The sequence below is a fragment of the Poecilia reticulata genome, chromosome 10 (assembly GCF_904066995.2).
Source record: "Poecilia reticulata chromosome 10, P_reticulata-male-v2, whole genome shotgun sequence".
Taxonomy (NCBI): Eukaryota; Metazoa; Chordata; class Actinopteri; order Cyprinodontiformes; family Poeciliidae; genus Poecilia; species Poecilia reticulata.
Window position 1 is genome coordinate 29,392,776 of NC_088839.1, and position 23,463 is coordinate 29,416,238.

At 38.6% G+C, this 23,463-nt stretch overlaps 1 protein-coding gene across 2 annotated transcripts in view; it reads right to left on the bottom strand.

Moving 5' to 3' along the window:
- Window positions 1–23,463, bottom strand: part of afg2a (AAA ATPase AFG2A) — a 110,298-nt gene that overhangs the window by 68,579 nt on the left and 18,256 nt on the right. For both annotated transcript variants that reach the window (XM_008421144.3, XM_008421145.3), the window contains exons 10-14: window positions 22,666–22,820; window positions 15,734–15,943; window positions 9,639–9,692; window positions 7,873–7,952; window positions 2,115–2,241 (exon numbers count right to left, since the gene is read on the bottom strand). In XM_008421144.3, the coding sequence (XP_008419366.1) occupies window positions 2,115–2,241; window positions 7,873–7,952; window positions 9,639–9,692; window positions 15,734–15,943; window positions 22,666–22,820 (626 nt within the window). The remainder of the gene's footprint in view (window positions 1–2,114; window positions 2,242–7,872; window positions 7,953–9,638; window positions 9,693–15,733; window positions 15,944–22,665; window positions 22,821–23,463) is intronic.

Sequence of the window (23,463 nt, forward strand, 5' to 3'; positions counted from 1 at the left end):
ATGAAACGAACAGTTATCAGTTTACATAAAACAGCAGCAAACATGCCAGTTCTTGTCCTGAGCTGCAATGTAAATGTGTATAAAAGTCATCTGATGGATGTGCTATTTTAGACTGAAACTCCTTTTCTGAGTGTGTGCAATTTTTCTGGGAGGAGAAGTGAAAGACAAAAGAAAGCAGGCCGAGTTGGAGCTCTGAGATCACCGTGACATTCTGCTTTCCTCTTTGACAAAACACAGACTCCGTCTTTGATCAGCACTCAGGAAATTTCATTAAGACAGAGATGAGTGGATAAGAGACTAAATAAAGGTCCTGTGGTAGAGAGGAGGAAGCAAAGGAGACAACAAAAAGTGCAAATAGAAAATGAAGTGAAGGTAATGATAATATCTCCATCAGTTTCTTATTTACACCACAGGAGGACATATAAGGGCAAAAAAACAATCTGTAACAGTGCAATTTCAATTAAACTCTTTTTTAACCAGAAGGAAAAATCTGTTTATGATTATAAATTTCACTTCCATTTAACAACTTAGTTGTGCTGTAAAAATGTTGTAATCAAAAATTAGGCCATTCAAGACAAAGACGGAGACACGTCACTTCCATCAGACTCTTTACGGACCGATCCGATTTTTTCCTGACATACTGGTTCCAACTCACCCTCCCTCTACAGACCACCGGACTCGTGAGATCGAGTATTCATATGACAGAATGTACCGGAAATCCCACCACCATACCCACAAGCTGGTTTGTCAGTAAACTTTGTACTTCTGGACTCCTACCACACTTTTATTGAGAGTAAACAATTTTAGTTTGTCATTTCCCCCAAAGCGGATGTGTTTTACAAAGTCGCAAGGAATCGCTAGCGGTTTGAAAGTCCATATTAACTTAATAATATGTTCTAGGTGCTGCATAAATCATGCGACTCAACTTACAAACTGAACTGAAACTATAGCAAGGTAGCTCTGGTAAACGACAAATTAAAACTGGAGCAAAATCATGTTCTCCTTGTTTGCTTAAGAAGAATCAGTGACAACTTATGAGATTCAGGAAGTGCTACATGTTAAAAGCTTGTGACTTATTTGGAGGATGAATCGTGGTGTTGCTAAGAAAAAGGAGTCACCCATCGGGTGTTATCACACCTCATAATACGGTAGACTCGGTTCGATTGGGGACCAAATTGGAACATTTGTAACATTTTCAGCTGGTCCAGTCCGCTTTCACATTCCACTACGTCAAACCAACAAAACCTTTTGAAAAACCTGTTCACCTCCTTGCCTGTGGTGGCGCTGTACCAAGAACAACTGAAGGAAACAACAGGAAAACCTCGGAAGGAGTGTAACTTCCTTCTTCACAAAATTTAAACAGAAATGGAGTGCCATCATATTTTAGCAACAGTAAACTTTCTCTTGCGTCTTTGGCAAAAGACCGTGAGCCATTTCTCCTGTAAGTGGTAGACTGTGTCTTTGTTGTATTGTTGTATTTACCCAGAATGCTGTGCGCTATAGTCTGATTTGTGGTTTTGGAGTGGTCTCCAGTCCGCTTGTATGCATTCACACCACATGCTTCAACTAAACTGAGACCTAAGTTTGTAGGAGGACCAATGTTTGCTTTTTGGTTCATATCAGAGTTTGATTTTGCATTCACACCTCTCCAAACAAACTGTACTCTCTAAGCAAATGAGCTAGAGTTTGATTAAAGCGGAATAAACAGGGCTGCTGTCAATGCACCCATAGACTTCAAATGTATGTGTCTTCAAAGATTTATGTGCAAATACTTTGAAACACACAAGCACATAGGAACCAACATTAATATTCAGCTCTTAAGCATTGTTGTGTTTCAGACCTGTCCATCTTGTCAGCTCGGATCTTGCAGTATGACTTCAAGTTCAATGGAAATAGGACATTTTCAGTTATTGTTACAAGACACCACCAATATCTCCAAGGTGAATCAAGCAGGACAGACCAGAGGAAGGACCTTTAATCTCATCAATCAATCACTATAAAAGTCAGGAAGAGGAGAAGAGGAAAGTAAACACAAAACATCCACTCAGCCTTATCAATCACAGACCAAAGAGAGGGATGGAGAAATGAAGAAAGAGTGCCGGTGTCTTGTTTACCTTATCGATCATGTCAGGTCGGTTGGTGGCGGCCAGCACGGTGACATCTCGGAGCTGCTCGATGCCGTCCATCTCTGTCAGGAGCTGAGCCAGGACCCGGTCACCTACGCCGCCTGAACCCGCAGAGCTGAAGAGGGGGTGAGTGAGAAAACAAGATAGATAAGTGAAAAGAGGATTGCAGCAGGTGAGGAAAGATGAGTGACAGGAAAACAGATGTGTGAAAATTACTGAAGGGACGGGAAAAATTACATTTTTCATCAAAAGGTTTTGACAGCAACAGAAATGCTGAATTACACCCAAAGCAAACTATGGAACCATCATCCTTTTCCAGAGGAAGTTATGTTAAGAATATAATTGTTCTTACTAAGTACTTCACAAAAAGAGGCTTAGCTGCATCAAGTTGGCTTAATAACACCCAGTTCAACAAGCACCAGAATCACGTCTGGCATTCAGAAAACTAATTTTAGCTGCTCATGGATCACTTTTCTGGATCATCCAGAAATTCATGATGAGCAGTTCAACTGAAAGTAAGACGATTTCATGAAATCCAAGAAGTACCGGTATTATCATATCTTTGAGGAGTTATGTTGCCACCAGTGCAGAGCTTGCTCATCACTAGCAGTAGCCACTAGAAGACAAAACATCAAAGACAAACAGGAAGTCTGAAAGAAGCAAATGGATGGAAAGAAAAGGCTGGGGACACAATTATCTGATGAATCCCTTTTGTGATTGGAAAATCATTTGTCTAAAAGTTAACAGGTGTCTTTTTCCTAATTCTGCCCCTTATAGTGTTTGGTGTCAAAACATTTTCAAACACCAACTTCTTTCAACAGCCCAGATACAAATTGGTGATGATCTTTAATTTTCCAGTAAGAGCCATCAGGTGCTCAAAGATCACAGCAATGAGAAGAAATGTCGGCTGGCTGACAAGGAAATGCTCAAAATATCAAACCCCATCTGTCATCACAGACGCATCTTTATGTTCTGCGTCATTTGTTTTGGTTTTAGGATTATTTGGAGCTTATAATTCTTACTGCAGCTTAACCACACCAGTTAATTTTTTTTGGGTTGAGTTTTTTCTTGAGCTCTGCTCTTTGTGTATTTGGTTTAGAGGCTAATTCCTCTCTAGGTCTTGTACACAAGTAGCCAGGTCTTTGTTAAAAATGTATATCTTTGTCCCTTTGTTTAAAAAAATATATACACATAGGATAAGTTTCAGAAACGTCTTCATCCAAATGAAGCATAGACATATCTTTGTTTTCCCAGATATGTTTGGACTAGGCCTTAATCCCCTCTGTGTTTATTTCTTTGTAAATCAGTCACCTTCTCTCAGTTTTCATTCAGTTTTTTTCCCAGCTGCACTTAACTCTCCTGCCTGTTCACATCTGGTTTGTCAATGTCTTACCATGTGGTTATAACATTATTATCCCATCTTCTTCTCTGCATTTGGGTCCATGTCCAAGTTGGTACCAGCCCAGCGGCTGGGTAGAACCTGTACAGGTTGCCAGTTGCCACAGGAAACCCCAGATGCAGAATGATGCACATATAACTGAGGACCATTTAGAAGAGACCAATTATGGTGTGTAAAGGCAACACAGTGCTGTGAATAAACTATGGCAAACAAATTATAATCAGTTCCAAGAGACAAGGAGTGGCCACCATGCCCAGAATATGGGCCACAAGCAGATATCCTACCTAGATAGATAAATACTGTCAGAAGGAGAGTCAAATCTGTATTGTAGAAACATTTGGTCATTGGCAAAACTCCTCACCGTGCTTGTAGTTCAATGAGAAATAAGACAAACATGAGCAAAAATGAAAGATGTTGGAAATGGCAACAAAAAAATGAAAGAGACCAAAAAACTCAGTAATGCAGCTAATGAGAAGTGATATAAATATGTCAAAAGAAACAATCAACAGGACTTTGAAGTCATTTTAGAGAATATTTTGATGACAACAGAGATTTAATTAACACTATTGTCGTTCATCTTTAGAAAAATAATCCTCTGGCACCAATATGGAGCTTTCTTGCCAGTGACGTAAAACGCTGAACTGAGAACAAGGCGATTGAAAACAGGTCATTCCTCTGTGATAAAGCAGCACTTGTTGGGAGCCCCGTTTGGACTTGTTAACATGGTTTCTCCACTGAACCGACTGAGACGAAGAAAAACTGCAGCAGGCAGACATTTTGTTAGGGGATAATTCTAACAGTAACCGGGTGCCAGAAAGCTAAATTAGAAAGCAAAAAGTGTTTCTCTTTACCTGGATGAACCAATTTTGGCTTAATTCAGTGTAATGAACATATACTAAACCTGGTGTACTTTCTACAACAAAAATATGCAAATTTTATGAATAAAAATTTAAAATAACGTGGAGAAACTACTCTGGGAAATTGGATCCAAGAATTTAAATCGGTTAATTATGCGATGTTTGTCATGTAAAGATGAAGGAACGACTCAGATACACCTTTTAAAAGATCGGCAGCCTTAAAAAAACTCAGCAGCGCATTAGTCATTGCATTACAAGGTGGTTATTTTCCATAGCTCAGCGCAGACAGCCATCCTTCTGGACTCAAACACACACACACAGTCTCTGTTGACAGGGCCAGCGGAAGTGCCAGACGTCATTAGTGCAGACAAGGCTTCAGAGGAGCACAAAAGAGCTCTGTCACCGAGTTACGAGGGAGAAGAAAGACAGGAGGGGGACAGCGAAAGAGGAGGAGAGAAAGTTTGGGTGAGGGGGCGACATAGCATGCTAGACAGGAAGCTGGGGAAAAAAGGAGAAATTGTGAAGAGGGTAAACATGGAGAAGAGAGGGGTAACAAATAATCTTTTGAGAAATGGAATAAACCAGAATCTGCAGTTGCGGTGGGCGATATGGACTTAGAATTTTATCATGATATGTTGTGACATTATTGTGAAAATGATAAAAATGATGATAAAAATGGTTCATACTATTTTTTAGGTAACTTTAAGACCGACTGTGTGGCACAGAATTCAAAGCACCACGAATAGAAATACTGTATAGTTCTTAAAAAACATTCCTATTTGAAACAGGCTTTTTCAGGATGTCACTTACTTTAAAAGTCTGATTTATAGCACTTAACTGCAAAACGTATCTACATTTAATCATATTTAATATTTACTTATGCTGTCATGAAACAGTGGAGATAATAGTAAAAATATAATTTCTGATTATAGAGTCAGTTTTTAAAATATCATTAATTTATTAAGACAACAAAAATCTAATTTCTTATCGCGATAAGAACGTTTTCACAATAAACGATAAACAATACAATAAATGCCCACACCTAATCTAATATGAAGTCTGGGGAAAAGAAAAAAAATAACGGAAAAGTTGAGATGAACAAAGTCTCAACATGCTTGACGTGTCCAGACTGCATGCGTTTCCAAATGCATATTAGCAAATTTCTTTATTTTAGCCCAATATTTCAAAAGTATAAATACCAAAATTCACTGTGGATTTATGACAGTGGTCAAGGTTTAAATATAATGTACAAAATTGAGATAAGACTTAAAAAAAAAAGCACAGAAATAGAGAACTTAGAAGGTATTTGTATTTTTATTGTGACTCATTATTTTCTAAAAACCATAACTTGTAATTTTATGTCTCTCTGAACTGATCATCTTTGTCTTCACTCCTGTTTTCCTCATTTCACTCCACCAGTTTCACACACACACACACACACACACACACACACACACACACACACACACACACACACACACACACACACACACACACACACACACACACACACACACACACACACACACACACACACACACAGTCTGGTTGTGTCAACAGATCTGAATCCGCACTGGAAGTCTGTGAGCCACTTATTGATTAAACACAGCAGGAAGTAAAGTCCAATAAATAACATTTACAGATCTGCAAGAAGTGCATTTCTCTAAATGGTGAGTGGCCTTGAGGCACAGGTCCAGTCCCGCCTCAACCAATGTGAGCTGGCAAACAGAAGAAGCAGCTGGCACTCGCTGAGCACATATGAAAAATTGATATTCATAAAAGCGGAGAAGAAAGCTCAATCAAAGTAGAAAAAAAAACAGGATAGAGGGAAACTGCCAGCTTTACTGGCAAAGAAATACCTGATAAGGACAAATTATTATTTAGTGCAGACTGGAATTAGGCCAAGAAGACAAAATACACAAACAGTGCAAGTGCACCACAATGATTCAATGGAAGATTTAGACATGATTTAATTAAATTCTAAAATATGTTTTATTTATCCCAAAGGGAAAATAAATGTGTTAACTCATGTCATCAGAATATCTTCAAATTGTTCCTGTAGATGGTGATGTAGCAGGAAGGATCTCTGGTAGCAGTCAGTGTTGCAATGAATCGGAGGAGGCCTCTGACTAAGGAAACTCATAACTTATATGCAATCAGCTTAATGTCCGTGCGGCAGAGGTGATATTTCACAGTAACACGCCCGGGATGAACCCAGCAGTTGTTGGCAAGCACTGCTAATCCACCTCAATTGCTTTTACCACTCCTCTTTAAATCTCTTCCAATTCCAATGCGATTTTTTATTGTTTTTTACTTTAGAAATCGAACATCCAGACACAGCAAGATATTTGGATGCTTGCAAGCTTGCAGAAAGTTATCATGGTTAAATAAAGACTTGGAGACATAAACCTGTGTGGAATTAATATAGATAAAGAGATTCTGAAATAAATTGTAAATTATGAGAAAAGTATAAATACTTTGAGCAAATTGAATTACAATAATGACGATTTTAAAATATACAGGAATATTTAATACATTAAAGACCTGTTATTGGTGTATCAACCTTCCAGAACCCGCAGGTCTTCTGGTCCCTGTCTGTTCCTGTCTCCATCCCCAGAACTAGAACCAAATATGGAGCAGCACTCAGTTTCTGAGCACCACAAATCTGGAATAAACTTCCAGAAAACTGCAAAACAGCTGAAATACTGGGTTCCTTTAAATCAAGGCTAAAAACTCACCTGTTTAGGGCTGCTTTTGAACCTTAATAAATGGAACATTGACCAACATATATGACGTGTATTGATGATTTTGACAATGGCACAAAATATAATGTTTATTACTGGTTCCTCACTTCTCAATTGACTTTTTAAGCACATTCAGCTGATTTGTTGCTGAAATGTTCTTACAAATAAACTTGACTGATTGATTTGAGTTGATACCTGTAGACAAAGTTAAATTAAAGTGCAACCTGTCACTGATGACAAAAAATGTGTGGTGAACTAACTGGTTATAAGGCCTGCTGCCCTTTTGTTAGCTCCATCCTGCAAATGTCATCTTTCCCTGGTTTAGCAGGAAGCACGCTGCATATTTGGCCTTCCCCATCTGCCGTGAAAGAGCACAATGAAATGTTTGTGTGCCTCCGGTCCATGTCCTCTACCCCCCAACCCCCAGTCTTTTTCCTTCAAGCCACAGATGTTCCCTGTGCCATCCCACTGAAACTCCTCCGGACAACACTCTGTTCTGTGTTCTCTGCTGGTGAAAAGCCACACAACTCTGCAAACACTGCATGGGAACCGGTGCTTTCATGCAGACTGTTTAGGATGTTTGTTCCTTCTATCATGCATGAATCACAGTGAGATGTCAGCAGAGAGAGGCGGCAGTCGCATAATTAACATTGACCGCCGACGTGATTATGAATTTGTCACACAAACGGGAAGAAGCTGTTTCAGATTATTATTTTTAAAGGAATACAGAAAAGGACAAACTGTACCTTCCTCTTTCGCTGGCCAGAGCATCGATCTCATCAAAGAAGACGATGGAGGGAGCGACCGCCCTTGCTTTCCGAAACACCTGCGAGCAGCGTCAGCAACAACGGAAGAGGCAAAAACAGGACAAATGTTTAACGGGACAGATGAATCATCCGAGACACAAACATGAAGAGGAAATACAGTCGTCATTAACCCCAGAAATCACACCGCAGGTCGTCCTTTAGGACGTCAGAACTGAACCTCCACAATTCAGCTCAGGAACACAATGACCAGGAAGGATTTTGGTGTATAATAATAGCCAAACACATCGCTAAAAAAAGCATTCAGACCCAGTAAACTGTTCTGCATGTAGTCAGGTTAAAATCTAATTTTATTAGCTTTTTATATGATGGACACAATGCATAAATAAAATAAAAATCTGAAAATATATAAATAAATAAATCCAGTGAAAACTTTTGCCTGTGTGAAATTTATCCTCATAAATCCAGATCATCTGTTTCTGGCTTCAGAGGTTCTTTAAAGAACATTAGTGAAGAACCTGTCAGGAAGAACAAGGAACCCAGCAGATGGGTCAGGTAGAACATTCTGGATGGGTTATAACAGCTTATGGATCTAAAACTAAGATTTTAACATCTCAAAGAGCTAAATTCAACCCATCAACTGTAATTGAACTTGAACTTTTTCAAACATGACTGGCCTCCTTATCAAATGGTTTTAAAACTTTCTGCCAAATGAACACGAATCCTCGAGTTAAAATAGTTTTTAGTTTTAACTGTAAACTAAATTATTAATTTAGTAAACTAAACTAAACTAAATAATTCACTAAAGCAAATATTTTTACCAGTTTTTATACGAAATCTGTAAATCATCCTGCGGTATTTTATACATTATCTCTTACTTCCTGGTAACTTCTGCCGGTTACTTCTGATATTTTGCAAAGAAAATCTGCAGAAAAAGTTTCTTGATGCCGAAAGCATCAACATATCTGAGCGACCGACATATCTTATGTCGGCCGCAGCAGTTCTGCCTCTTTCAGGCCTCATTCTAAGGAGTTACGTTAAACTGAACTGAGCTCTGTAGTTATGCTGCTATAATCTTAGGCTGCTGGAGAACAAACTGACTACTTTTTCTCACTCTTGTCGTCTTCTACTACTCCCCAAATTCACATTATCTGCTGTTATTTCAACTGTTAACTTTATGTTTTCTCTGTTATTTCTCTCTTTACAGTAGCTACACCTCGTCTGGTATTCGGTTTGGCTGTGATGCCTTTCTGGATCATTTCTTCTGTTTCTTTTGCAAGTGTCTGCTCACAGACACACATTTGTATTAAGCCTCGCTCTGGTTCTGGTGGAGGTTTCTTCTTGTTAAAAGGGACATTTTTCTTTCCACTGTCGCTACATGCATACATCAATGACACAACCCAAATGATTGTTGCTACGCGTTCGTCCAGGAGTGAAAGCTTCATTCACAGGGATCTGCTGGGTTTCCTTAGATAGCAAATATTTTAAACTAATTTCAATAATAAACTGAGTTTAATTTACTGTTAGACAATGTGACGGCATCAAAATATTTAAATAATTATTTTTCTTTTTGCAAAGTTCCTTGAGTCGATATTTGTTGTGAAATGGCGCTACAGAAATATCCAAACCTGATTTGAACTGAATTGAACATAAAATCCCCCCAAAAATGAATTGAAGTTTTTGGTTGGATCATAATAAAGGGGTGTGAATACTTTTGCAGGGCTGTGAGGAAGGCTTAAAGAACTTACCTCTCGAACTGCCCTTTCAGACTCCCCAACGTACTTGCTCAGTAATTCTGGACCCTGAAAGAATAATTTATGCAGAACAGAGTTACTCATTTTATAACAGCTACAACTTAACGAGTATGGTTGTGATAATATGAATTTAAACCATCTAAAATTCTTCTACATTAGGACCTTTGACAAAAGACAATCATGTCTTTTCTAAATGGGAAAAATCCAGAAGTAAACTTCTCAACTGAAGCATCTGCTCCTTGAACATCAAGTGTGCGGCTCAGCAGGACGTGTTTTGTCTCTTTGTGTGAAATTTTTTCGATGCTCACTGTACGCTGTGTACCGTTTCATGTTTGTATGTAACACATGTGGCTCACTTGGCAAAGATGCACATTTTCCACTCTGTGAGCATTAAAGTAGCACATCTGCTCGCACCATGGTGCAACTTCTCCTGTTTTGAATGAATTCAGGCACATCAAATAAAATCGGATATTCGGGAAGATCTAAGGCATGAAATAGAAGGTTTGTGCTCACAACAGCTTCATAAATATAACCTGTAGCCGTACTTGTCAAGGCTGTTGCATGGTTTTCAAGTCCAATGATGAAAGCTTTTTTTTTTCTTCAAAATTTAGTTAAAAAAAAGAACAGAGGAGGACAATAAAATGAGGGGGAAGCAGAGCAAACATTTCCCCAGAAACCTACTGCTATGTCTGCTGTTAATGTTGTACAGGATGACCCAAACCAATCCAAATCTGTCGTTTCTGGTTTCCAGTGGAGGGACATGCCTCCTTCGTAAAGAACCACTATGTAGATCAGGGATCCCCAAACTTTATCCTGTGACGGCCACATAACTTTTCCCTACTCTGGTCGGGGGCCGGAGTCAGTTTGTAGCAGAAAAAGTGTGACGATTGTAGGAGTGCCTAAATGTAAAAATGTATTGTTTTCCAGAAATCTCAATCAAATAACATTCTCTGGGTTCTTCACAGGAAAAAATCCAGGAAGGATTATAGTCCGTATTTTCCAAACTATGAGCCGCACTGGACTATAAGCCCCAACCCCAAAGTTTTTTTTAAACCAGTAAACATGCACATATAAGCCTCAGATATCTCTGCCGCTCCAGGTTTTCCACAACGATGCAGCAGCAGCAGAGGGGGGTGGACACCATAAATTTGAGTCATAACAGGTCAATTGAATATCACATTTATTACGGTTGAAAAAGAAAAGTTGGCAAGTTTAGATTTAACTGAACTGATTACGGCAGTTTCCGAACAGTAACTGTAACAGTAAAAGTGCTGATCCTTCGTGTTGCTAGCAGATGCTAAATAAAAATGGCCGCCTTCTTCTTCTGCTGCTGCTTCTTCTTCTTTAGATTTCAACGGCAGCTTGCATCCATTATTGTTGCACTATTGTATCCTAATATCTATACCTCAAATTCTCATAATGATCCCAGTATTATTAAAAAAGAATGAAACATCTTCTTTTTCCCCTGAATGCTATTTAACTGATCAACAACATTCTCAAATTTCAATTCCCTATCAAAACCTAATTCCGTTTTAATGGGCATTTTCTTATTTTATTTCCAATTTTGACTTCCAATGATTCACTTCCTGCTAAAGAGCCCCTTGGTGGTTGAAGAAAAATCCACATATAAGCGGTTTATAGTCCGGAAAATACGGTATATGAAAAAAAATCTGAATGCTCTCTAGTAATGTTCAGGGGGCTGGAGCAAATGAGGAGGCGGGCTGGATCCGGCCCGCGGGCCGTAGTTTGGGGACCCCTGATGTAGATCCTAAAAACAGCAGCTAGTGTTGAAAGCATTAAAAGCATTGAGTCCTGTAGCTCCTACATCAGAAAGGAGAGGGCTCTGGAAACTGAATCTGGTTCCTTGAAAATGCTCCTGCAGCTTATGAGACCAAAGTTTGATTGTACTCATGGCTCAATGCTTCTATGTTTAACTTTGTCTATTTAATATAAATATAAATATATATATTGTTGGGATAGAGAAGCTCTGAGTGTTAACTTGCAAAAAGTTCAGAAAACAACTGCCATAGAAAGTACACCAGGTTCTGAGATTCTGTGTTCAACTGTGTCTCTTATTTTTATGAAGCCCGAGAAAGAGATTTACCAGCATTAACTCTGTGTACACACTGCTTTTCTCCTCCATAGAAAGTACTCCTGGCTCAGTGAATTTAAGTTTATTCTCCTTTCTGTCTTTTCAATACCTGCTTATCTGATCGAAATGAAGTTTTTGGGCCAAAGTGACTTGTTGTAACATCTGTTGTGAAATGACTCATTTTATAAATAAAATGAATTTAATTAACTCAGGAAATTTCAGCAACAATTGTTTTAAACGTGTGGGGTTTTCACAATTGATTGCAAACACAGCTTAACAATTTCTCTTCTTCTTTTTATATATTTTAGACTTTTAAACTCTTAGATGTTTGTCTCTCTCTGGGAGAACATCCACTCAGTCGTTAGAGGAACTTCGTCCACTGCAATCTACTCTTTCATCGCCTCTTAGCTGATGGACGAGACGACACTTAACTTCCAGCCCTTTTGTCTCCTGCAGTAAGTGTGTAGGTTGACTCATTATTCCCAAGCTGCTCGTTTCTCAGTAGAGCTGAGGCTTGGATGTGGTGACTTTTAAAAAACACCAGGCGAGATACGAGGTGTATGCGTGTGGGTGCGTGCGTGTTGGCGAGCAGGTATGCGTGTGTGACTGTGACTGTGTTTGAGTGGCTGAAGGGAGGAAACTGAAATTGACAAGATGATAATAGGGCTTTTTTACACAGAGGAAACAGGCTGAACCCTCAAAGTATCCACATTTAAATCGGGATAACGTATCTGTGTCAAAGCAACCGCCGCACTGGAAAAACCTGATACTGTTATTGCAGATGGTTGAGAGCGGCTTTCAGCAGCAGGGACAGGATGTTTTTTATCCCGTTTCAAAGAGCAGATTCTGCTGGTGATAACTTTAAACTGGCTGCAGAACCTCACAGCACGAATCTTTGTTTAAGTAGCACTGGACCCTCCGCACTGCTTATTTTCTGATTCTTCTTTTATTCTTGAATATTTTAGATTACATCTAAAATGCAGCTTGTTAAGCTGAAATAGGTCATTTCAGCTAAATAAATATGCTACTTGTCACCCTATTGGCCAGCTTTTGCAAAACAACCAATCCAGGAGCATCGTTCATTTTCCGTGGCACTGATTGGCTGTGCATCCAGAAGTGCAATTAAGGCATTTTTAGGTTTGAACTGTAAAATAGGCAGTGAAAAGCAACCTTAGAGGAGGTCACAAGTATTTGTGGATTTCAGCTTTTAACCAACGTGAATACCAGATGATCTGAGCCACCTTTCAAAATGGGAAAGACAAGAAAACATGATTTTCAACTAAAATGTTTGTTAAATCTTCAGAAATTCGGACGTGGGTGCAAAAAAAGTAACTATGGACCTGAACATGCCCATAGGAACAGTCAGAGTAACAGGTGAGAAATGTAAAACAACTTGAGCTGAGACAAACCAAGGCTGAAGCAGCACTGCAGCAGAGAGCTGCTGCTAAGAACGGCCATTTTTGGTCACCAAGTCTCCACAGCCACTGTTAAGATTTTATCTACATCCCCCGTCAGAAATGCAAACATGTAGTTTTGTGAACCACTGCAGAACGGCGTGCTTCTGTCAGATAAAGCTTTGGTGTCTGGTGTAAAATAAGGGATAATTATGTGGAACAGCAATTCATAAATATAAATATGGTAGATTATATGTAATGCTGTGTGCATGTTTCTATTTCTAATCAAATATTTCTCTCTGCAGATGCTCCAACCTTCTGAAATATTAAAAGTGTTTTCACGCATGATAGTCCAGCAGACTTGGTTTGTTGAGGACCAAAGTTGCCACATTGGTACATTTCCAGCTGCTGTGGTTCACTTTCACACTGCACTGTGTCAAATCAACCAAACCATTTGAAACACCTCTTCCCCTCCTCACCTGTGGAGGCGCTGAATCATGAGACACTGAAGGAAACAACACGAAAAAGCACAACTTCCTTCTTAAACAAAATGTGAACAAAAATTAAGTAGCATCACATTCTAGCGGTTGTAGTTCTTCTCTTTTGTTGTTGGTAAAAGACCATGAGTCATTTCTCCTGCTAGCTCTATAACCTCGCGTTTGTTTTGGTTGTATTTTTCAAGAAAATACTCTGCACTATAACCCACTTCCTGCTTCTGGACTTTGCATCCACATGTACATTCAAACTTCTCCAGAATTCACTTCAGCTGGTTTTTAGCTGGACCCCAGTTTGGTTTTTGGTCCAGATCAGAGTTTGGTTGCACATTTTAACTTCTCCAAATGAACCAGACTTTCTAGACAAACAAACTAAGAGTTTGATTAGAGCAGATTAAATGAACATTTCATTGAATTGTGGAGAAAATAGGAGAAAAATCACCCTGCTTCATTGAGACAAAAGGAGGGAGGTCATGGCAGAACTGGCTTCTGACTTAATGATGCCAGTTGAGAGCTTCTGTCTGGACTTCCTGTCTTTTTCTAAATATTCACCAGTCAACAATTCAACAAGGCGATCAATCAACATCTGTCGACATGTCCTGAAGGAGGGGGAAGCTGGCAGAGAGGACGGGGTGATGAATGAGAGAGGACAAACACTGGGTCAAGGGTCAGAGGAAGAAACTCTCTGCAGCTGTACCACCTTCTGCTCTTTAGGAAATCATCAACATCAACATCTCTGGGATGTTTGAATTGAATCTGAAATTTTAAGAAGTTTATAAATGTACCAAATTTTTATAAATATAAATAAAATGTTGCACATGCCTTATGGATGCTTTGTTTCAAAGTCTTTTTTGTACACCATGTGTTTTTTCCCCTGATTGTCATTCACTTTTTAAGTGTGCCCTTCACAAACTGCACGGTGGGCTGCTGTAGTCCAGTTAGGTTTTCCCCCATAACTGTGTCTTACTCTGGCGATCAGCTGTTTTCGTTTTTCCTTTGGGGTCCAAGACCAGACAGCAATCCAATTTTTTCATGGAGTTATTGATGTAATAGTTTGGTAAAGTCACCCACACTTTTATGAGACATGTTGCAATAACGGATTTTAAATTAACCAAGAAGCTGATCCAGACTGCAGAGCATCTGGGAGAAAGAGGAGTGGAGTTCTGAGCAATCAAACATTAAGTCAAAACGACCCAACTTCATAACTTTCACATAGTCACTCTTAATGGTGTGGATGCATCAGCAACAAATTTAAAATGAATTTTGCATATGCAGACTTGTGTGTTTAAGAAGAAACAGAAAGGATATTCTAGAGCCGTAATTTCTGATTGTTTCACAACATTTACACTCTGAAAAGGAATAAAAATAATTTCTAACCCAAAAGTAAAATCCACTGATTTTATATAATTAATGTCCTCCTATCCCGACTTGAAATCAGTCAATGTTACACATCCTCTGGAGCGTAATGGTCGTATCTGTTTGTATTGTAGAACATAAATAGAAAATAATGAAGTATTACTACTTAAAACTATTTATGTCTTCACAGATGGAGGTTCACAATTCATTTTCATCAATTTAATAAACATTGATAAACCCATGTTTATTATTTGTCAATAATAAACATGTTTATCACCCTCCCATCACAAAAGAAAACCTATATTAGAGTACGAAGGTGATTTATATGCTACTACTCTTTAATATAAATGTGGAAGGAGAACATTTCATACTAAAATGCTGTAAATTCACCAAAATAAATGATAGAATCCCTATAACCTGATTAAGGGAGGAAATGCAACACAATTTGCATGACTAATGTTAAACTGCAAACGCAGAGACTGAGAGACAGCACGACAAATCATCTGTCCTCAGACTAATGGCTGACTCATCTGCACAGTTTTGGCAGAACATTCAATCAGGAAAACGATATGCAGAGGCACATCTGCAAAACATTATGTTTTCATTTTTATGTATCCCATTAAAGAAAAGAAAAGCAGCAAGCTTTGGTACCATTTTTGATTTTAATCAGCAAAGTAATTTGATAACGTTTGGCCAACCCAGAGTGATGGGGGAAAAAAACAACTAAACTTTAATAAAATGGTGAAAACTTACTTTAATAGCCAGAAAGTTGAGCCCACTTTCATTAGCCAAGGCTTTGGCTATCATGGTTTTGGAGCAGCCTGGCGGCCCATACAGCAGGACTCCTTTTGGTGGTTGGATCCCCATGCGGGTAAAGGCCTCGGGGTGCCTCAGGGGCCACTCTACGGCCTGTTTCAGTTTCAGCTTTACCTCTGCCATGCCACCAACATCTGACCAGCACACCTGGACAGATGAAGCAAAGGAAAACTTCAACAAAATGCAAGATGATCAATCAGTTAAGTGTATTTGTATAGCACATTGCAGCAACAAGGCTGTTCAAAGTGCTTTACATATTAAAAACACAAAAATTAACAAATAATAATAAATAAAAAAAAAACCTGTCAAGAAAATAACACACATTCACAAAAGGAGAAACCGGTGATAGACGTTACATTTTGTTGAGTGCCATCATCAGACTCATCAATCAGATATGTTGGTCAATATTCCAGAGATCAAAAGCAACTCGAAACGGGGAGGTTTTCAGCCTTAATCTAAAGGAACTCAGTGTTTCAGCTGTTTTGCAGTTTTCTGTAAGATTGTTCCAGACTTGTGGTGCATAGAAGCTGAATGCTGCTTCTCCATATTTGAGATGTTATCTGGTAAATAAATCTGAAAATGGATGGCAACTATTTAGAATGGTGGACATAAAGAGGAAAAGACTGTTTAAATGGTAATAAAAAAAATAACATCTTGAACATGTCAAACAACAGTCAACTCCAGTAGTCAGATGTAGTGTGTGGAGAAGCAGATGTGGAAGAGACAAGCATTATTTCACAGAATCAGAATCCAGCCGGTTCACAGAGGTCAAAAACATGCAATCAGGAAAATGAATCTGTTTTACATTGGAGGAAGGCAGCAGGAAGAGGTCAAGCTCTAATAAATAATCTTCATTCCAATAATGTGCTGAAACGCTCTCCAGTCCTTCATGCACTGCTAATCTGTGGCAGTTTGAAGCAAACCCATCACCAACAACAAACGCGACGAACCAAGCTAATTCTGATTGTGCACAGAAATGCTCTACAGTAACCCATAAAAGGCCCTCTTTTAACTTTGGGGTCACATGACTAAACTGCAAGGAATCTCAAGTTCCTCCAAGAGTCGGCTGGATGGAGCAGAGGAGAAATATAAAAGCATATTTGGAGGGAGATGGAGGAGCCGAGGGCTTGGGTTGAATCAGGACAGAGTGAACAACAACAGAGCCAGGCTGCCAACAGCTGTCTGTCTGACAGATGGAAGGAAGGAGGCAGGGAGGAGAGGAAGGAGAGAGTCCGGCGGAGAACAACCGGAGGAGATAAAGCAGATAAGCAGGAGAGAGCTTCATCCAAAACCAGCTAACGTCTCTTTTTACCCTTCCTGTCTCACATTCCTGCTTCTTTCCTTTCCGTACTGTTCAGTTCTGTCCCACTCAGTTGTTTTAACCTCCTCCTCTACATTCAGCCCATCCACTCAGCCTCTCTGCTCCATATCCTGTTTGATCTGCTCTCATATCCTCTCTGCTCTTCTTGTTTGTTATCTGTTGTATCTCAGCATCACTGCTTTTCTGTCCTCCCACACTTGGCTTTATCTTATTACACGCGCAACGGAAGGAATCAGGTTTGGCAGGAGAGCCAGAGAGGCCGTCTAAGAAGGTCAGCGATCAGATAGTTTCCCTTAAATGGATCTTTAATTATTCATTGTTTTTTTCTTTCTTTTTTTTTTCACCAGTTGAAGTCAGAACAAAATGAAATCCAGGTGGGGAACCCAGATCTGCTGCATCTTCTGATTAGATTAACTGTACATGCATACTTTCACTTTAACCCTTTGTGGTCCCTCCATTTTTTCATTAATTTACTTTACAGGTTTCTGCTGTACTTTATTAGTTAGTTTGTTTAGTACTGACTGAAGTCTGTTTTAACATGTTGCTGTCTCTTATAAATAAGTGAGATTTATCTGTATAAATAAAGGCACAATAAAATAAAGAGACATTTCATGCTCCCTCTGTGTTCCTTGGACATGAAACAAAAGCTCCTTCATAGACTCCCACGGAAATAAAACACACAACAATATGTCATCATATTTCTTGTTACTAACTCGAGTCCTCACCACACATAAAAATACATTTTCAGAATTTTAATGTCTTTAAAGCCAGTTTTAATGATAAAAGTTTCTCTCCTTAAACACCAAAATTGTATTTATTTCTTGGGTCTGAATTCCAGATTTTCACAGTTCATCTATTGGACTTCATGTCAAAAAGGAGCTTAATTAAGGATAGAAATATTATGTAGGACCATATATTTTGACATTTAATTTATGAATGCAATGATTATCTTCAGTCCTCACTATTCATAGCAAATCGTCATGAATGTAATGACATTTATTTTTATTCCTTTTCTGTGAAATTGTGAAGTCATAGTCAATAGGCTGTTTTTTATATTTTGTATGAAAAATAATAGGTTCATGAGAAAATCCTTTTTCTACCTGAAACATTTTGAAGGAATTTCAACATAAGGGAATAAAAAAAATCTATAAAAGTGGAAATCAAATTGCAATGGGAATGTTATTCAAAGACGGGGTAAATGGGACGATTAAAGGGACACAGATTGATTTAGACTTGAAATAAAAACAGCACAAATTAAAACCTCCCCATGAAATATACAATTTGACCACTTTTTATGCAAGATACAAAGTCAAAGTTATAAAAAAAAAAAACATTCCAACAGTAGGGTTAGGATTTAAAAACTACAAAAAAATTCAGACCTCTTTACTAAATCACTCCTAAATAAAATCTTACGCAGACAGTTAGTAAAAATTCCACCTGTGAAATTTAGTGTCAGCTTCCTGTTTCTTAAAGATTGATCAACACCATTTAAAAGATGAACAGAGAGTTTATCTCCATGGAAACAAGGTATGCAGTAATTAAATGTGTTTTATCTCTTTTGTTTCAGCTTGACCCTCTCATTAGCTCTGGATCACACGTTCTGATCTAAATGCTAACTGCCAGGGTTTATAACTCTATCCCCTCCCATCTGTTTGACTTCCTCCTCCCTCCCCCCCACCAGCCCACAGAGGTAACACATCCCAGGCCACCGGCGCCGTCTCCGGGGAGCGAAGCACCTAATGGAAACCTGGCATCTGGCCACATACTGTAAATACCGAACGATTTATGGCCAGCTCTGAGCCAAAAGGAAAGAAATGCACGGAGCGACACGGGATCTGGAGGAAGAGGGGACAGGGGGAGAGATGGACCAGACGCAAGCCAGCAAACCAAAAGTATTAAACTAAAAGCGCAGACAGAAAGAAAATGGAATAAAAACAGGAGTAGAGGAAAAAAACGTACTGGGAAGCAGGATTCACCAGAGAGGTTTGGGAATCAGATCTGCACAGATAGAAATTATGACTAAAATGGCAAATTTAGAGTAAAATTTAAAAAGAATAGCACAGAATATAGCTGTGAAATATTACTGATGTTAATTTTGGTACATTTTAAGGGAATCTACAGTTAAAGCTCCAGAAATGTTACATTTATCAGTAAATCTGCAATTAAATAATTTATTACAGGTTTTTAACATTGAAACTATTTTGCAAGAGTGGAATAGTCTTGCAACAAACTTCAAATATTACGCTTTGCTTTTATTGTGGATTTTCTCAAATAGACAAAGAATCTAAATCATACTGAGAAGTATAAATATGTATATACATGCACCTATAGGGCTACGCAATGTTAGAACATCTTGAGAAAATATAGTGACGACATCAGTTATGTTATAAACCTATTTTCTTCTCTTTTTCATCCTCATGCTGTTGACTTGAGTACATTTGAAAAATCTGGAGTCACCCAACTTTTTTCATGACACAACAACATATGCAATATTCCAGTGGCAGTTAAACAAATCCTCAGTGTAATGCAGCCACCACCGTGCTTGATAGTTGGTGCACTGCTCTTAGTTTTAAAAACCCAACTTTGGCATGAATTAAGTTGAATTTGAGACGGAAAACCAACCAACTTAAATAAAGTTAAATAAGCTTGTTGCTGGCAACAAAAACAATGTGGTTGAGCCCAAAGAAGATACAGAACTTATAAAAGGGGCTATTTTGGAATCTTGAGGTAAAAAGTGTGACTTGTTTTCATTGCTCAACAAAAATAAAAATAAAGCATCAAAATCAATGTTGTTGACAATGTTTGACAGAGGAAATGCTCTAATAACCAAATCCAAAATATTTTACTCTCCTCTTTATCTTTGGAAAAAATTGCATATTTTGGAGTTTCCCCTTAATAAAATTGTTGGTGTTTTTGGACAAATGGCAAAAAAAAGAGAAAAAAATCAATGAATGTGGAAATGAAGGCTGATACAGAAGCCTAAAGGTTTTCAAAAGTCAGCCTAAAGATATATTTTTGTGAAAAGTAAAAACCATTTCAAACAATTTGCATGTAACCACTATGAAAATAATCTCCCTTCAGGGGTCATTTGCTTAGTTCTTGTGGAGCGTTTGAACCTGTCAGCAGCTGCTTCAATTTGCTTAGTGTTGGCTGGGTTGTAAAGATCCACTTTTTAGTGCTTTAAAACATTCAAAATCCTTCTTTGGTTTTCAGCAATTGTTGGTTGAAGTAAACTTAGAATTTTATGGTTGCAAACAAGTTTCTGACGAATGTCCTCCTTCTAGAGAATATTAATCAACAACTTGAGTTGAAACCGTGGAAATAATTTGCTTTGATAATCAAAACCCTGCAAAAATCTAAAGTCTAAAAGGTAGAAAAAGTTAAAATTTGCAACTCATCACAAATGTCATGTTAACACTTTTTACTGTTATTGTAATAAAAATTCAATATTTATGTATTTTCTTTCATTTTTACTGCATCCGATCCGTTCAACAACTTCAGACCCATAAGTAGATTTAACGTGTTTGATATTTTAAAAATCTTTCTATGTTCTCCAGGTAACTTCTGTTAGCTTCCACTAAACGCATGTTGGTGTAGTGCTTTAGCACAGCTAATGTGAATAGCGTTTTAGGGTTGGAGCAGCTAACATTTTAGTTAGCAGTGCCCACCACTGAAGTATGTAAATTACATTGAAGTTTTTAATTGTAATGTGATGAAATGTGAAAAAGGTCTAGGCGTATGAGAAAATAACACAAAGTTGAATCAGTTAATGTTATAACTAAAACGTGTTAAAATCAAAAGCAAATGCTTTGACTCAAACCCCACTGTGCTGTTTTCCTTTTTGCACCAGACACAGTTATTACCTTTTACAGTTGTTTTCCAAACTTTACAAGAGGCCTTTAAAGGGGAAAAGAGGACAGAGTCGGGGACTTACCAAACAAACTAAACAAAGAAACAGGGAGATAAAGGGCATGGAAATAATAAAAGACAGATATAATAAAGTTAAACCAGACAGCAAGGTCAGAGCTTAAAATGGATGTTAAAATAAAAGGGAAAGTCTTTAGAAAGAAATAACCCAAATTACCCCTTAATTTATTATATTTACATACAAATAGAATCTAAAGTGAGGTATAATCTTTAAATCTTGTGTGGATATGTGATCCGAGACGGTTTCACAGAAACTCTGGGCATGTATTCATCCGGCACCACTGGAAGTTTCTTATATAAAAGTGGATTAGAAACAAATGTTTGCACTCATGTGGATATAATCAAGTCCGGGGCTCTGTGGCTGGTCTTTCAGCTGAGCTGTGTAAGACGAATTACAAAAAAAGAAAAAGAAATCCAAACTCGTTCCTCTCTTGTTTCCAGGAACCAGCCACAAGGACTGAATGTCTCTGGGTGAGCTCAGAGCGCAGCACTCTGTGCAGAAAGAAAAGGGGAGGCGGGCTGAGGTGAAGGGATCGGACGCATGTTTCTTCTTCTCTTTCTCTTTTTTTAGCTGCTGGCAGGAACCGTCAGCGACCAGATCTGCTTTCAATTACCGGTGGAAGATGATGTTAGCCTTCTTCCTGTCCCTTATGTCTTGCACATGCAAACTCCAAAACATCCTGAAGTCTCACCGCTGTCCTCTCACCCCTCCTTCCTCCTCACTAACCTCCCATGTTTTTTGAGCCCACTTTTCCTCCATCTGCGAAGACAAAGTCGTTCATCTTCATTGCAGCAGAGGGTAAAATGGCCACAGGGTCTTTTCCACTCTTCCTCGTGGTGATTCAGTGGTCAGCAGAGTAAAGAAGAGTAAGACAGTTTGGGAAGAAAGGCACTGCTTGATGAGCTACTTTTAAAAGTGGTGATAAGTCATTACCTTTTTCGGGATTTAGATTGTGCTTTCATTGAGCCAAAAAATGCATGATGTAAGCTGGCCTGCTTCCTTCCAAAACCACCACGAGGCTGAATGTAACGCTAAGAGAAGTAGCTTCCAGGACGAATTGTGTCATTAAGACTGAAGATTTAAACCAAGTAGGAGCGGGAAGAGGCTGCTGCATCAGCTGCATCAGTGTACAAGCATGTTAAACCCTCATGCTCATGTCTTCAAAGATTAAGGATTTCCTTATTTGGAAAAGCATAACTTCACAAGATGCTCAACACAACTCATTTACATTTTTTGTGTTGGAGTTCTCATACAATTACTGCTTCATTCTTCTAATATGACGTCATTGTTATAATATTATGACCTTATTGACATAATTAAAAAAATGAAAAATCTTAGCTTGCTCCTAATATTCCATCTTAGAATGGATGTGAATTTAAAGTCCAAATAAATAGAAACTGTAAAACATGCTTGTCAAACAAGATGGCGGCGGCCCGGAGTCTGCTGACATTACTCTGATCTATAGAAACTCAAGGAGTGCATTGTTGAAAAAAAATCCAGATTTATGAAAAACTAAATCATGAAAAACCTAAATATTCAATTAATCAATAAAATTGATTTATCGCCCAGGTCTAATGGATAAGTTGACGACAGACAGACAGACAGGGGAGGTTTCTGTACCTTGGGCACGTCGATAGCAACCTCTCTCATTGCACTGGGCTTCACAACAGTCATGGCCCACTGGAGGTCCTGCATGGAGACCGTCACCGTCCCCATCAGCTGCTGGTCAGATGCCTGCTGGGAAACTCCCAGAGCTCGCCTCAGTGCACGCAGACCTGAGGACAGCAGATTTAAAGGATGAAGCTCTAACTAAAGGCACTCATTGCTTTTTCACAGCTTAATTTATTTGTGATGAAACAATGTTGAAGTTAAATTAGTTAACGTTAAATACACTGACACACACAAAAACAGAATTACGGTCAGACAACTCCAGCTGTTGAGGTTTAGAGGATTCTCAACATGGGCTGCTAACATGTTATACAAATGTTTTAATAAGTTAGTTTAAAAACAAAAATTCTCCATCATACTGTTCCTGTGCCTGAAAGTTATTGAGATGCCAGCGAAGGCCTCAGTGTTACTAGAGTTTTATCCATTTGTTTGGAGCAGAGTTGGTCAGCGCTTCCTCACTCATGACTGGCCAGTGCTAAATGTTGTTATTGCTTAAAGAAACTAAAGGGGAGAAAAGTTTCCTAAAAAGCAGACTATAACTTTTGTGTGCCTCTTAAGATTTTAGGCTGATCATCAAACCAAGGGTATCCAAACGTTTGACTGATTTTTAATTTCTTGGCTTAGAAAAAAAAAGTAAGACTTGGGTCACTCTTTCTTTCAAAATGTTTGCTATATTTACAAAAGTTTAATAAACCAGGTAAATGCAGATTTGGTTGATTCTGAGTGGAAGGCCCTGGATAGTTGGGATCC